General features: G+C 37.9%; 1 protein-coding gene across 1 annotated transcript in view; it reads left to right on the top strand.

Moving 5' to 3' along the window:
• LOC115208760 (zinc finger protein 430-like) overlaps window positions 1–17,168 on the top strand; it is a 35,192-nt gene extending 18,024 nt beyond the window's left edge. Inside the window, exons 2-3 of the mRNA XM_029777078.2 lie at window positions 5,725–5,879; window positions 16,824–17,168. Of these exons, the coding sequence (XP_029632938.1) occupies window positions 5,725–5,879; window positions 16,824–17,006 (338 nt within the window). The 3' untranslated portion in view covers window positions 17,007–17,168. The remainder of the gene's footprint in view (window positions 1–5,724; window positions 5,880–16,823) is intronic.
• Window positions 17,169–17,533: the final 365 nt, after the last annotated feature.

Raw genomic sequence — 17,533 nt, 5'->3', positions numbered from 1 at the left:
TGGTAGACGGAAACTTAGCGGAGCCCGTCATATATATATATATATATATAATGTGTGTGATGTGTCTTTGTATGTTTCTCCCCCTACCATCGCTTGACAATCGATGTTGGTGTGCTTACGCCCCCGTAACTTAGCGGTTCGGCAAAAGAGAGCGATAGAGTAAGTACCACGCTTACAAAGAATAAGTTCAGGAGTCAATTTCTTCGACTATAACGTGGAACTCCAGTATGGCCACAGTCAAAAGGACTGAAACAAGTAGAAGAAAAAAAAAGAAAAAATAATCAGCCAAAAAGGACCTGCGTCCATGACATTTTCAGTTGGGCTTTTTCAAGGCCTTTTAAGTTGGGCCTTTTTAGGGCCTTTTCAGTTGGTATGAAGTTAAATTTCTCCGAATGCTTCACGTTGAGTAATCTGTGCTAAAGTTACCCGAGGGTCAGTTGGTCGACTATACTTGATAACCACCGTCATCTATTATCTTTTGAAATTCACTCACACGGTGAATATATAGGTTCCGTGTGTTTGGATCGAACTCAGTGCAATGAGGTCGCGAAGTCGACTTATATCGACACACTCAATCCTGAAGCAAAAGTATATCGCAAAGTATTTAGCTAAAGTGGCACGTTTCCTGTAAAACAATTCCGAGCACACATTGCTTGAGGGGCAAAATCCGCATTAATAATTTAAATGACGTCTTATCCAGATTGAAATATGATTCGCGTCAGCTTAGTCGCTTCAACATTTGCATTATCTGTTGTAAACATATGCATTATCACTATTCTGTATCAATAATTGTTGAAATAAAAAGGAAAGAAACATCTGCGCAGCATTAATATTCTTGTCGTACACGAGAATTGAAACTTTTGTTCGCTGTAGCTGAAGACAGCGTCAACATTTATCAAATGACTAGCAGTATCGCCCGGCGTTGCTCCGGTTTGTTTCGACCCTTTAGCATTGGAATTTTTGAAAAGTAAAAATTTTGCCTTATGTAGCCTGTTTTTCTCTTTAAGTGAACATTTTTCTGGTTGAAATACACCGAAAACTGACGACACGGCAGTAAAAAAATTGTAAATAAATAGGGATTTTCTTAGAAAAAAAGCACCTTTTTTATGTAAGTAATTTTTGGTGTTAACATGGTCCGATTTGAAGTTTTTCTTCTACAGAAGGAGGAGCAAGCCTTCTTCTATCATACTCTCAATTTTGGTCAACTTGCGCCGCAGGGTCTTGGAGGAGATAGTGTTAGTTGAAGGCTACCAAACCTGCCATATACAGACAACTTTAGCTTTATATATAGAGAGATTAAAAGTACAACAAAATTAGTAAAAAGAAAAAGGCAAAAACGTGACGTAGGAAAATGCGACCGTCGTTTCTAACAAACGCCTCTGTACTTTTAAAAAGAGAAACGCAGTTATATATTATTCAGTCATGTTTGCACACGAATTGGCATATCTGTTAAGTCTCATTGGAATATTATCAACAGCTAAGTTTGTACTTAATTTTCTGTGTGAGGCGGTGGAGGTTAGCTGCTGAATGTGGGAAGAGATAACAAGAAAACTAGTACTGATTAGATATCACTATTGTTATCTGAAACAACTGATAGCAAAATATGAGTCCATTTACTATAGTTAAAACGAGAAAACATAAAACACTTGAACACATTTGAACGTACACCTGATATTTAAAAGCAGCAACGCTTGTTCATGCACAATTTGTATTTTATTATTCTAAATAAGTTACTTTTTGAAAAGAAAGAGAACACTACTGTTGATGTTGGTAATTTTATTCTTTATTACCCACAAGGGGCTAAACATAGAGGGGGCAAACAAGGACAGACAGGCGGAATAAGTCGATTATATCGATCCCAGTGTGTAACTGGTACTTAATTTATCGACCCCGAAAGGACGAAAGGCAAAGTCGACCTCGGCGGAATGCCTCACTTCAGTACTGGACACCTCGACCGCTAGAGGTGCCAGTAGCTCGATTCTGCGCGCAACACACACACACACATATATATATATATATATATATATATAATATATATATATATATATATATATATATATATATATATATAGATGAGTGTAGTTTTGCCTTGTTAACAATTAACGCGGAAAAAATAGATAAATAGTTACCAGGTTAGCAAAAGATCACACAAGTAAAGATGTTGTAACTCCTTGTTTTTAACGGTAGAAACCTCGTGTTTACGTGGAAGTTTTTGTATAACTTTAAATTTTATTCTCTCTGTGCGGCCCATATATATATATATATATATATATATATATATATACTCCAAGCGACACACAGTTGCTAATTCTGCAAAAGAGTTCGTACCAAAATCACTCTAAGACATGAACGCAGTAGTTGTACTAGCAAGAAATGCTTGGAACTAGCTTTTTTGTGTGTTGCAAAATCAGTGACTGTGTGTCGCTTGAATTATATATATCGCGTGCAGAAGCGAGCCACCGCCATCTCTAGCGGACAAGGTGTCCAGTACTGCAGAGCGGCAAAGGTAGCCCGAAATCAGACTGGTATGCTGGTCCTGTCGCTAGAATATGGTAGGGGTTCGCTCCCCTGCTCACATTATGTCGGATGCTGGTATGCATCGTTAATCAGGTAGAGGAGATGTCCTCTTGGGGTTAAAAAATCGTAGTAAAGTCCGTTCGAACGAAAAAGCCATGTTGAAGTGGCTACGAATATTACTTACTATATATATATATATATATATATATAATTATTATTTAAGGGAATATTATTCCTAACTTACAGGGAAAAATTCAATTTAGAAATACTAAATCAAATTTCACAAAATATTATATATATATATATATATATATATATATATAAAAATTTGAAAAAACACCTTTTATCAATTCAAAAGGAACAATTAAATTACACTTAATCAATTAAATTAAATTAATATACACACACATGCATATATATGTATTCACACATCTACATAAATATATATATGAATATATATCTCTTTCTCTCTTTTTTTCTCTCTTTTACCTGTTTCAGTCATTTGACTGCAGCCATGCTGGAGCACCGTCTTTAGTCGAGCAAATCGACCCCAGGTCTTATTATTTGTAGGCCCAGTACTTATTCCATCGGTCTCTTTTGCCGAATCGCTAAGTGACGGGGACGTAAACACACCAGCATCGGTTGTCAAGCAATGCTAGGGGGACAAACACAGACACACAAACACACACATACATATATACGACAGGCTTCTTTCAGTTTCCGTCTACCAAATCCACTCACCAGGCATTGGTCGGCCCGGAGCTATAGCAGAAGACAGTTGCCCAAGATGCCATGCATATATATACATGCATAATAAACACAGTGGCACATAAATGTAAACAGATTCTAGAACTCAACCATACACACCCAACCCCCACTTCACCTTGAAAAACCATAAACCCAACTTCTCCACCACCTATACATATAAACGTATAAATATGGCTCTACCGGGCCATTTACACTTTAACATGCGTTCTAATCCTTGCCCTAAGCCTAACTCTAACCCTAATCCTAAACCTTACCTTTAGCCCAAAACCGTAATCTTAACCGTAACGCTTGCCCCAGTTGTCACGCAGTAGGACTGAACCCGGAACCATGTGGTTGTGAAATATGCTTCTTACCACACGACTACGGCTTCGTCTATATTTGTATGTGTGTGTGTGTGCGCACGTGTATCTGTGCCCTTATGATATTTGCAAAGGGAGGTCATCCCCTCTCGTAAACCTAAGTGATACGTACGGACTGCAGTTTCGAGGTAATTAAATACCTATAAGTATTTGCAAACAGGTCTTCCTTTCGTCGTAAACCGGTGATTACCGCACGTTGACAAGAGGCAAATTACCTCGAAACTGCAGTCCGTGCGTATCACTTAGGTTTACGAGAAAGGATGACCTCCCTTTGCAAATATTATAAGGGCACAGAAAGTGTGCCTAAAGCTAGCTGGAGACGATGATCTCCTGGGGCTAAAAGCTACAGTAACACCCACCCTTAGTGGTTAGTCATATTGATATGGCTAGTATACTTTATGTTGTCGAGCGGTTACTGTTTACATCTCGTTCAGAGATTTATTATTGCTATATATATATGTATATATATATAAATTAGTTGGGAAGATTTAATAACAATCTAGGCACATCAACACGTAGGGCGCTAGAAATGGCTAGGTACAATAACATAGAGTTCATATTAAGGTCAACAGCAATGAACGTATTAGGTGTTGGCAGGATACTGCAGATGTATGAGAACCAATTCCAATTTGAACCGGAGATCCGACTCTGGGATTGGTTGCAGGTTGTGGCGTAGCTATGAAAGGAAGACACAAAAATGCCAGCGGTGCACTCTCTATGCACACCACACACACACACACACACACACACATGCATTCCCACAAACATATATATATATGTGTGTGTGTGTTTGTGTGTGTGTGTGTGTGTATTTATATATGTCTGCTTGCAAACATTGGACAGTTGCACGTGCATCTAGATAAAGTGAAATAGATTCGTGCACACAAATATATATACATCTATGCATACAAGCATACACGCATTCATACATACACACATATATATACATACATCAGTCCGTCCATCCATCCAGGTACTCATGCATACATAAATACACACACACATACATACGTACATACATACGTACATACATACATACACACACATACATACATACGTACATACATACATACATACATACATACATACATACATACACACACATACATACATACATACACACACATACCTACATACATACATACCTACATAATACATACACACATACATACATCCATACATACATCCATACATACATACATACATACATACACACATATACACACATACATACACACACATGCATACGTACATCAGTCCGTCCATCCATCCACGTACTCATGTAAGCATACATACATACCTACATACATACATACACACACATACATAAATACATACATACATACATACACACACATACATAAATACATTCATACATTCATACATACATACATGCATACATACATCAGTCTGTCCATCCATCCATCTAGGTACTCATGCATGCATACATACATACATACATACATACATACATACATACATACATACATACATACATAGCTATATACACACATACCTACATACATACCTACATACCTACATACATACATACATATATAACTACATACACACGTACCTACATACATACATGCATACATACATCAGTGTATCCATCCATCCAGCTACTCGTGCATGCATACATAAATTCATACATTCATGCATACATACATTCATACATACATACATACATACATACATACACACACACATACATACATACATACGTACATACATACATACATACATACATACATACATACACACACACCTACCTACCTACCTACCTACCTACATACATACATACATACATACATACATACATACATACATACATACATACATACATACATACATCATACATACCCACATGCATACATATACCGATGTGAATAGCGTACATTCATATGGAAGAAATCAATCAAACACGCAGCTGTCTTCGATAAGACATTCAACAATGCTAAACTGTATTGTGCTCTCCGTCCATTTCACGTGAACCTTTATCTCTTTTTAACAAAATATGTGATAATCTTGATAATGCTTGTAGCTTTTGTTGTTATGCGTGGGTTTCATTTTCGTTTAGGTGAACGTCCGTTCGTCTGTTGTCGAAAAGGTTGTGAGAAGACATTCGCCAGGAACGAAGAATTGACACGACATCTTCGCATTCATACCGGCTATCGTCCTTATCTCTGCCGAGTGTGCCAACGTCGATTCGGAAGGAAGGATCATTTACGCAAGGTAATAAAATCGTGCTTACACACACACACGCACGTACATGCACACACATAGTCGCTCAAAGACATATACAAACACACAAGCCCTTACACGCGCAAACACACACATATACCAACAAAAATAATACATATTTCTGCTTGTATGCATACGCACAAGCGCATATATATGTATGTATGTGTGTGTATATGTATGCACAAATATACATACATATTGACATATATATATATATATATATATATATATATATATATATACTAGCAGTATCGACCGGCGTTGCTCGGGTTTGTAAGGGAAATAACTATATAAGCATTTTTATAGAGTTACTTCCATTATATAATAACAAAAAAATGCATTAAAAATGGGGAAAAATAATGGTAATTTTTTTTTAAATCGTAGACTCATCGTAGACGCGCGCTAATACCCAGAAGGGCTCGATATGAATCACGACTATAAGATACCCGCTTTTGGTTACACTGCACCGCAAAATGTGGGAGTAGTTAGGAATCTAAATCGTAAGAGACAGACACACAACTTCACTTTTATATATAAAAATATATATATATATAGAAATAAATAAGGATAATATCGATATTTAAATATCGATCTTATCAAGTGGGCAGCAGGGGAATAAATACCATACAAAGGTAATAATTATTTAAGACTATAGATTAAGGTATCTGAGAGATACCACCATGCTAAAATAGCAATCAAAATCCTGACCCTAAAGCCACCTTTAATGTTCATATAGCGCTAGAAGAAAAGACAGAGAGAATATATATATATATATATATATATATATACAACCATACATATATATATACACACACACAGACTCATATATATATATATAGTTGATAATTAAAGAAAAGATGAAGACAGGTGTACAAACAACAAGCAGGTGTATTAGTTTCACGCGCGGGAGAGTGAGAAAATCTTTTACGTTTCGAACCTACGCTCTTCAACAGAAAAGAGAAAATAAACAGAGAGAGAATAAAAAGAACGTGGGGATTTAGTGATCAAGCATATATATACACACACACATAAATAAATATGTTTATATATATATATATATCTTCTCGCTCTTTGTCGCGTTTGTCCCTCCTCTCTCTCTCTCCTCTCTCTCTCCTCTCTCCTCTCTCTCTCTCTCTTCCGTTGCTTCTCTTTCTTTTCTTTTCTCTCTTCTCTGTCACGTGACTGCTGGCCGAAATCTGCCTTTCAGCTTCTGACCAGCGTCGTGTTAACATCGTTGTTTTTCGTCCGCCGCTATAGGCATCGCCGATAAGGCTCCTTTCCTTGCGCCAGAGAAAAAATTTGTTTGCTTGTTATCAGTCGTAAGACACTTGTTGTTGGTTTCACCGTTAATGCTTCTGTATTTCATGTTTCTGTATTCCATTGTTTTTTTACATTTGTCCTTTTGCTGTCCTGGTGTCCGTATGCATTCGATCCTTCTTCCAGGAAATCTACGCTCCCAGCTTAGTTTTTCTAATGCCTCGTGCTTAGTTTTTCTTGGAGGACTGGCCGTGATCTAGTAATCTCAAGATTAATCAGCCGAAATTACTACGATGATCCGGTTCTTGACAGAAGACTGGGGGTTTCGAATGTCCTGTCCGTGTTTATTGTATCGTCTTCTAAGAGTTATACGTTCTTGTCCATGTGTATTTTTCTACATACCTTAACATATATTCCAGGCGCCACGTACCCTCTTCTTAACATTAATGTCAGCACATATTCTTAATAACTGGTACGACTCTTTGTTTGTCTCTCTCTCTCTCTCACTTTTACTTGATCTGTCCCCTTCTCTCTCTACTCATCCTCTTTTTCTCTTCTCTTTCCTCTGATTCTTTGGTCTAATCTTCCACTACCCTCCTATTTCTTTGTCTCGCTCTGCACTCACAGGTCGCTCTTCGACACCCATCCCTTCTCCTCTCTGATTCCTTCTTTCTCTCTCTTCTCGCTCTTGCTCGCGTTTGTCCCTCATCCTCTCTCTCTCCTCTCTTCTCTATCTCTTCCTCTTCTCCTCTCTCCTCTCTCTCTCTCCTCTCCTCTCTCTCTCTCTCTCTCTCTTCCGTTGCTTCTCTTTCTTTTCTTTTCTCTCTTCTCTGTCACGTGACTGCTGGCCGAAATCTGCCTTTCAGCTTCTGACCAGCGTCGTATTAACATCGTTGTTTTCGTCCGCCGCTATATAGGCATCGCCGATAAGGCTCCTTTCCTTGCGCCAGAGAAAAAAATTGTGTTTGCTTGTTATCAGTCGTAAGACACTTGTTGTTGTTTTCACCGTTAATGCTTCTGTATTTCATGTTTCTGTATTCCATTGTTTTTTTATATTTGTCCCTTTTGCTGTCCTGGTGTCCGTATGCATTCGATCCTTCTTCCAGGAAATCTACGCTCCCAGCTTAGTTTTTCTAATGCTCGTTGCTTAGTTTTTCTTGGAGGGCTGGCCGTGATCTAGTAATCTCAAGATTAATCAGCCGAAATTACTACGATGATCCGGTTCTTGACTGAAGACTGGGGGTTTCGAATGTCCTGTCCGTGTTTATTGTATCGTCTTCTAAGAGTTATACGTTCTTGTCCATGTTGTATTTTTCTACATACCTTAATATATATATATATATATATATATATATATATAATATATTTATATAATATGTATGTATATGTATATATATAAATGCAGGAGTGGCTGTGTGGTAAGTAGCTTGCTAAACAACCACATGGTTCCGGGTTCAGTCCCACTGCGTGGCATCTTGGGCAAGTGTCTTCTGCTATAGCCCCGGGCCGACCAATGCCTTGTGAGTGGATTTGGTAGGCGGAAACTGAAAGAAGCCTCTCGTATATATGTATATATATATGTATGTGTGTGTGTTTGTGTGTCTGTGTTTGTCCCCCTAGCATTGCTTGACAACCGATGCTGGTGTGTTTATGTCCCCGTAACCTAGCGGTTCGGCAAAAGCGACTGATAGAATAAGTACTGGGCTTACAAGGAATAAGTCCCGGGGTCGATTTGCTGGACTAAAGTCGGTGCTCCAGCATGGCCGCAGTCAACTGACTGAAACAAGTAAAAGAGTAAAGAGTAAAGAGTATATATATATATATATATATATATATATTTATATATATATATATATATGTGTGTATATATACATGTGTGTGTGTGTATGTTTATGTATATGCATATGATAAGAACTTCGTTGAAGAGATTTTCTCCATATGGTGAGTCGTACTGAAAAAATATATATAACAGAGGAAGAAAAATGTACACATTACATATATAAGGGGAGGTAATTGCTGAATGTTATTATTTATGATAGGGGAGATAATTATATTCCTGCATGATATTCCACCCATCTCACCGGGTCACTCTTTAATTTCTACTTCTTACATTAATATACTCATACAACATTTTTGTAGGATGCGCTTTTTGGGAAAGGTGAATTATTATTATTTATATTATGAAGTTACAAAGTCATGAATTGAAGAAGTGAAACAAAATATGAAGAGAGTTGGATGAACGAAGAATCACTTTTATACATGTTTTATTTCACGACTAACTCGTGAGCTTATAACTTCGCAATGTAAATGCTACAAATTTTTCCCTCACCAAAAAGTGTACCCTACAAAATGTGTACCTCACAAAAATTAGTGTAATTATCTCCCCTTACGTTGAAGGTCAACAAAGCTCAGAAGCTTTGAAATGTATTGAAAGTTACAGATAAGGAAATAATTTTATTCTGAAACGCAGGATATAAGGCTAATAATATAGCATGAAACCCCCGCAGTGACAGGATAAGAATATCATTTATATAATATTGTATACTCTTTACTCTTTTTTACTCTTTTACCTGTTTTAGTCATTTGACTGCGGCCATGCTGGGGCACCGCCTTTTTAATCGAGCAATTCGACCCCGGAACTTATTCTTTTGTAAGCGCAGTACTTATTCTATAGGTCTCTTTTGCCGAACCGCTAAGTAACGGGGACATAAACACACCAGCATCGGTTGTCAAGCAATGCTAGGGGGACAAACACAGACACACAAACACACACACGCATATAAATATATACATAAATACGACGGGCTTCTTTCAGTTTCCGTCTACCAAATCCACTCACAAGGCATTGGTCGGCCCGAGGCTATAGTAGAAGACACTTGCCCAAGGTGCCACGCAGTGGGACTGAACCGGGAACAATGTGGTTGGTAAACAAGCTACTTACCACACGGCCACTCCTGCGCCTATGAGTATTTTAATGTAAGAAGTAGAAATCAAAGAGTAACCCGGTGAGATGTTGGCTGGAATATAATGCAGGAAGGGTTTACTTGCATCAGGGAGGATATGTGAGAGACTGAGAAGAAAGGGGGTTTTTCTTCTTGAAGAATTTTTTGTCTAAGGAACCGACCCTGGTAGATATTTATTTTAAGCCTAGTACTTATTCTATGTCTTTTGCCGAGTCGCTAAGTTACAGGGACGTGAACACACGAACATCGGTTGTCAAGTGGTGATGGGGAAAACATAGACTCAAAGAGACGCACATACACATACAGATAGATATAAATACATACATACGACGGGTTTCGTTCAGTATATATATATAAGTATATATATATATATATAATACATAATATAACACACGCATACAAACATACATAAATATGTATATATATTAAATAAAATCCATCCTGACTGGCTGTGTGTGTGTCTTATAGGATTTTGGCATCCTCCATCCGATTGCGCTCAAATTTGATGTGTAGATACCGACGGTATCAGTGCGTGTATAAGTTTTGAAAAAAATTACAAAAATCGTTTCCAGGTGAGAATGCGATCGATAAAGCCGTAGGAACGTGCATTTGTACGCGCAAGTATATCAGTCGAAATCTGCCTTTTGCTGGTGTCTCAAATTTAGGTTAAATCAGTGTATCTCAAAGGGGTGGCTTATGGGACGGTCGGACAAGTTGTTTTGAGAAAACTTAGTTTAAATGTTTGACAACTCAGCACCAACCATTGGACGGGGGGCGTTTTACTCGTATATATATATATATATATATATATATATATATATATATATATAATCGTTTCGTATATATAACATATATAATAGAAAATGCCTACCAGCATTCAGTCTGAGATAGTCAAGAGATTAGAAATATAATTCTAAAATTTATTCTTTCTGTGCGATATAGTACCACGGTCTTCGGCCCCATCGTTGAAAACCCGTTTCCAGTAGGGTTCTTCAGTTACCCAGACTTACGTTCATACGTCCCGACAATTACTTGAAGTTCACTGAATTACGTTATAGAAACAGCAAGCGCAATGCAGTGTTAGAAAAATGTAGTATCCTTAAGCAGTGATAATCTTTTTCTACTCAAGGCACAAGGCCCGAAATTTTGGGGGAGGGAGTCAGACGATTAGATCAATTCAGTACGCAACTGGTATTTAATTTATCGACCCCGAAAGGCAAAGTCGACCTCGGCGGAATTTGAACTCAGAACATAAAGACTGAGGAAATACCTGTTTCTTTACTACCCTCAAGGGGCTAAACACAGAGAGGACAAACAAGGACAGACAAACCGATTAAGTCGATTACATCGACACCAGTGCGTAACTGGTACGTATTTAATCGACCCCGAAAGGATGAAAGGCAAAGTCGACCTCGGTGGAATTTGAACTCAGAACGTACCGGCAGACGAAATACGGCTACGCATTTCACCCTGCGTGCTAACGATTCTGCCAGCTCGCCGCCTTGTTAATCAGTGATAATGAAAAGGCAAAAACTGCTTTAATTCGTCAGTCGAATCAAAACATCTTAGAAGTTTTATCTTTAATGATGATTTGGAAGTTTTATCTTTTATGAAGATTTATTTATTAAAGAAGTTATACAATTAAAAAGAAATAAAATCTGAATTTAATCATCTTTTAATCAATATAAAATGTATGTATCTCACTTGTATGTATTTGAGACTTTTAAGAAAGATTGTTTATAAATAAGAAGTATACACATTCATTTTAAATCGTTATCAAAGCGAAAACTTTTAGAATCTTCTACATATGTTACGATATAAATGTTCAATTTAATGTTGCAATTCACCAAATATTTATCTTAGAATCTGAGAAAAAATAAAGAAAAAAACGATCGTTTGCATTTAACCGAAACTGGCATTCTTTGAACTAGCAATTAACCTATCAATTTTAAATATATCTTACATATATTTTGAAAAGTTATGTAAATAATTGAATTATGATGTAATAGGAATATGTAATTAAGCAGAATTAAATACAATTAAAATGTAGAGGCTACAGTTCAACAAACACACACACACACTCAAAAGCATGGTGGCACCAGTATATATGAATATATATATATATATACACATATATAATGTATACACACAAACACATATACATAAACAAACGAACGTGTTTGCGCGTGTATATACATACATAATTTACACATATAGAAGACATACATGCACAGACAAATATACGTAGATACACATATAGGAGCACACCGTCGGTTACGACGACGAGGGTCCCAACTGATATGATCAACGGAACAGCTTGCTCCTGAAATTAACGTGAAAGTGGCTGAGGACTCCACAGACACGTGTACCTCTTAACGTCGTTCTCAGGGAGATTGAGCGTGACACAGAATGTGACAAGGATAGCCCATTGAAATACAGATACTACTCATTCTTACCAGATGAGTGGACTGGAGCAACGTGAAATATAGTGTCTTGCTCAAAGACACAACGTGTCGCCGGGAATTTAACTCATGACCTTACGACCGAGAGCCGAATTCCCTAACCACTAAGCCACGCGCCTTCACTATACACATATATATGCTTGCGTTCATATGTCTATACATATACATACACATATTCACATACATTAGCCTCAGTATTCAACTGGTACTTATTTTATCCAATCGGAACGGGTGAAAGCCAAAATCAATTTTAGTGGAACTTGAATTTATTTATTTATAGAATATAATAAGTATTATCGTAGGTGCAGGCGTGGCTGCGTGGTAAGAGTTTGCTTCCCAACGACATGGTTCCAGTTTCACTCCAGCTGCGTGGCACCTAGGGCGAGTTTCTTCTACTATAGCCTCGCAATGATCAAAGCCTTGTGAGTGGATCTGGTAGACAGAAACTGAAAGAAGCCTGTCGCATAAATATATATATATGTGTATAAAGTTAATCCAAACAAGAAAGCACAAAAAAACACAACAACGCGAGGACGTGGAACAAATACAGTATAATTGGACGCTCAGGAAAGAAGAAAAGAAGGAGGGTCTAACGTTTCGAGCGGAGCTCTTCGTCGGAAACATAGGAGAAGGAAAGATCCAGAGAAGGGAAGACAAAGGAAAATAAATCGCCAACGGTACACACGAGGTCACATATATGTGTATACATCTGAATATGTCTTTGTGTCTCTGATTATCCCCAAGAATTTGCAGTTCGGCAAAGGCGACCCATAGAATAAGTGCCAGGACTTAAACGAAAAAATAAGTCATTCCACAAAAATCCTTCAACGTGGTGCTCCAGCATTGCCACAGTGAAATAAATGCGGAACCCCAGCATGGCTACACTGACATGACTGCAGTGCCCCAGCATGGCCACAGTCAAATGACTGAGTCTCTCCAGCATGGCCACGGTGAAATGAATGCAGCACACCAGCATGGGCACAATGAAATTACTGTGGTGCTCTAGTATTGCCACAATGAAATGACTGCACTATCCCAGCGTGGCCACAGTGAAATTACTGCGGCGATCCAGCACGGCCACACTGAAATGAATTTGATACCCCAGCAGGGCCACAGTGAAATGACTGCAGCGCACCAGCAGGGCCACAGTGAAATGACTGCAGCGCACCAGCTAGCCAAAGTGAAATTACTGCGGCGCTGCAGCATGGCCACAGTGAAATGACTTTGGTATGCTAACATGGCCACAGTGAAATGACTGCAGAAAAATCAATTTTACGATAATGATCTTATATTTATTGTTTTTTTTAAATTTCTCTTCCATGTTTCACACACTCTTATAATTACTATAAACAAGTTATTAGAAATATATAAATAAGGAAGTACAACGAGTTGTTACTAAATTTTCTACAACGGACAGGTTTTAATTAAAGTAAATGAACAGGCGTAAGCGTGTCTATGTGGTAAGATGTTTGCTTCCTAGCCACGTGATTCTGGGTTCAGTCCCATCGCGTCGCCCCTCGGGCAAGTGTCTTTTACAAAAGGAGGTTTTTTTCCTTGACTAACGAGTATTGAACTCGGCCAATTGCAACAACAGCAACAACCTCGGCTGAGGTTATTTTTTATTCTCAGCACAATATTCAAGTTGGCTCACCTCTTTTGGGGGTGTTGTATATGGCTGTTGTGGGGGCACATGGCTTAGTGGTTAGAGCAGCGGACTCGCGGTCGAGGGATCGCGGTTTCGAATCTCAGACCGGGTAATGTGTATGTTTATGAGCGAAACACCTAAGCTCTACGCGGCTCCGGCAGAAGGTAATGGTGAATTTCTGCTGACTCTTTCGCCACAACTTTCACTCTTTCCGCCTGCATCTTGCAGCTCACCTGTGACGGACCGGCGTCCCGTCCAGGTGGGGAACCTATACGCCAAGGAAAACGGGAAACCGGCCCTTATGAGCCAGGCGTGGCTCGAGAAGGAACAAACAATATGGCTGTTAGATGAGTCAGTTATCTAAAAGTTTGCATACATTTAATATATATTTTCTTTACAGGCGCAGGAGTGGCTGTGTGGTAAGTAGCTTGCTAACCAACCACATGGTTCCGGGTTCAGTCCCACTCCGTGGCAACTTGGGCAAGTGTCTTCTGCTATAGCCCCGCGCCGACCAATGCCTTGTGAGTAGATTTGGTAGACGGAAACTGAAAGAAGACCGTCGTATATATGTATATATATATATATATATATATATATATATTAATAAAAGAAATAAAACATATGTATATATATAAACATATATTTACGTTCCTACCTCTACATGTACATATACACGTATATATGAGTACAGGACACCAAAGGGACGTTGAACACATAGAGAAACGAAAACATAGACACAAACCAAAGGAACAGGACAATTTTTTAAAAACAACAAAAAATGGAGTACAGGACAGTTAACACAATGAAAAAACCCCTTCTTCAGTCGCTAAGGTTTCATCTACTCTACGTTTCGAAGGATAAAAGCGAGACGTATCTTCGACAAGAAACTTTCCTTCCTGCGAAAAGCAAATCAATTAGAATTCTGAGATATTTTCGCAGAGGGGTAAAAAATGGTAAAAACATGGTAAAAAAACGAGACAGTAACGACAGTACAAAAATATAAACAGTAAAAAATATATATATATAAACAGTAAAAAAATAAAAAATATATATATATATAACAGTAAAAGACAGGACAGGGAGAACAAGATAAGAAGGGCTGTTGACGCCGAACGAAAAAAGTATTGCAAACGCTAATTTTTTGTGAACGACGATAGAGAACAGGAAAAGTCGTCCAGTAGCCTTAAAAGGCGGGCGAGAAAGACCGTTAGCAGTTACGGCGGAAGTATCGTCGCAGATGGACGACGGGAATGGGGGAGGAGGAGCAAGGGGAAGGGAGAGAAGAAAGGGAAAGGTGCGAGGAGACCATGAAGAATGGTGAGGGGGAGAGAGAGAGGAAGAGACAAGTTAAGTGAGGGAAAAAAGACGAAAAGGGGATGGGATAGAAAGAAAGAAAGAAAGAAAGAGCAGAGTGCGCGTGAGAGTTAATATCAAGGCGAACTTGATATACAGAACAATCTTACTTAAGAGGGTGCGTGCGTTTAGTCGTATAATATATTAATAAAAGAAATAAAACATATGCATATATATAAACATATATGTACGTACCTACCTCTACATGTACATATACACGTATATATGAGTACAGGACACCAAAGGGACATTGAACACATAGAGAAACGAAAACATAGACACAAACCAAAGGAACAGGACAATTTTTTAAAAACAACAAAAAATGGAGTACAGGACAGTTAACACAATGAAAAAACCCCTTCTTCAGTCGCTAAGGTTTCATCTACTCTACGTTTCGAAGGATAAAAGCGAGACGTATCTTCGACAAGAAACTTTCCTTCCTGCGAAAAGCAAATCAATTAGAATTCTGAGATCTTTTCGCAGAGGGGTAAAAAATGGTTAAAAAATGGTAAAAAAACGAGACAGTAACGACAGTACAAAAATATAAACAGTAAAAAAAAATATATATAAACAGTAAAAAAAAAATATATATATATATATATAACAGTAAAAGACAGGACAGGGAGAACAAGATAAGAAGGGCTGTTGACGCCGAACGAAAAAAGTATTGCAAACGCTAATTTTTTGTGAACGATATATATATATATATACATAGGTATATGTATGTGCGTATGTGTTTGTGTGTCTGTGTTTGTCCCCCTAGCATTGCTTGACAACCGATGCTGGTGTGTTTACGTCCCCGTCACTTAGCGGTTCGGCAAAAGAGACCGATAGAATAAGTACTGAACTTATAAAGAATAAGTCCCGGGGTCGATTTGCTCGACTAAAGGCGGTGCTCCAGCATGGCCGCAGTCAAATGACTGAAACAAGTAAAAGAGTAAATGCTTTTTTGTGCGTATTTTTATGCTTAGTTATACGTACAGACGTGCGTAGAATTACGTATGGCAAAAGAAAATAATTTTAAATACGTAAGTAAAGTCGACTAACTGAAACTGCATGTTATCAATGTCTGCTACCTCATTAAGAACAATCAAAACACTTGTTCGTTAATTAAATTTCGTTTTGCATAAAAAATTCGATCTTTTTCTAAGTTGGAAAAAAATTTAAAGGAATATAGCAATATGAAAAAAATATATGCATTTACAGTTCTTGATGTGCATAATCCACTGTTTATTATTTTTTTTTCTCTTTGCAGCACGAAATTACTCACCAGAGCATAAGAGATAAGAAGGTCTATGTTTGTCTCGTGGACGGTTGCACACAAAGTTACACTCGATCAGATGCATTGGCAAGGCATCGCTGGAACGTTCACTTAATTAGTCCACAGATAAATAACGTTCGAGTAAGAACCATTAATACACGTGGTCAGATAAAATAAAGAAAAACTATATTTGTGTTGAATTTCTCTCGAATAAAGAACTTAGTATGAAAGATTTGTTTCAAGCGAATCTCTGTTTTTTGTTTCCAGACTTTTACGCTGAAGCTGTAATAGAGACAAACTGGTTGAATAAATGTAGTGTAACTACCATAGACTGTAACAGAGTTCAATTACAATACATTGTTAATGCATATGTTCATTAAGCTTAATCTTTCTCTATATTAAAGCTGAAGTTGTCTGTGTATGGCAGGTCTGGTAGCCTTCAACTAACACTATCTCCTCCGAGACCCTGCGGCGCAAGTTGACCAAAATTGAAAATATGATAGAAGAAGGCTTGCTCCTCCTTCCGTAGAAAATAAAATTCAAATCGGACCATGTTAACACCAAAAATTATTTACATCTAAAAGGTGCTTTTTTTCTATCAAAATCTCTATTTTTTACGATTTTTTGACTGCTGTGTCGTCATTTTTCGGTGTATTTCAATCGGAAAAATATTCACTTAAAGAGAATAATTAGCTACATAATGC

This window comes from Octopus sinensis, linkage group LG2 (genome assembly GCF_006345805.1).
Source record: "Octopus sinensis linkage group LG2, ASM634580v1, whole genome shotgun sequence".
NCBI lineage: Eukaryota > Metazoa > Mollusca > Cephalopoda > Octopoda > Octopodidae > Octopus > Octopus sinensis.
Note: the sequence above shows the minus strand (reverse complement) of the source record. Positions and strands in the feature narration are given on the sequence as shown.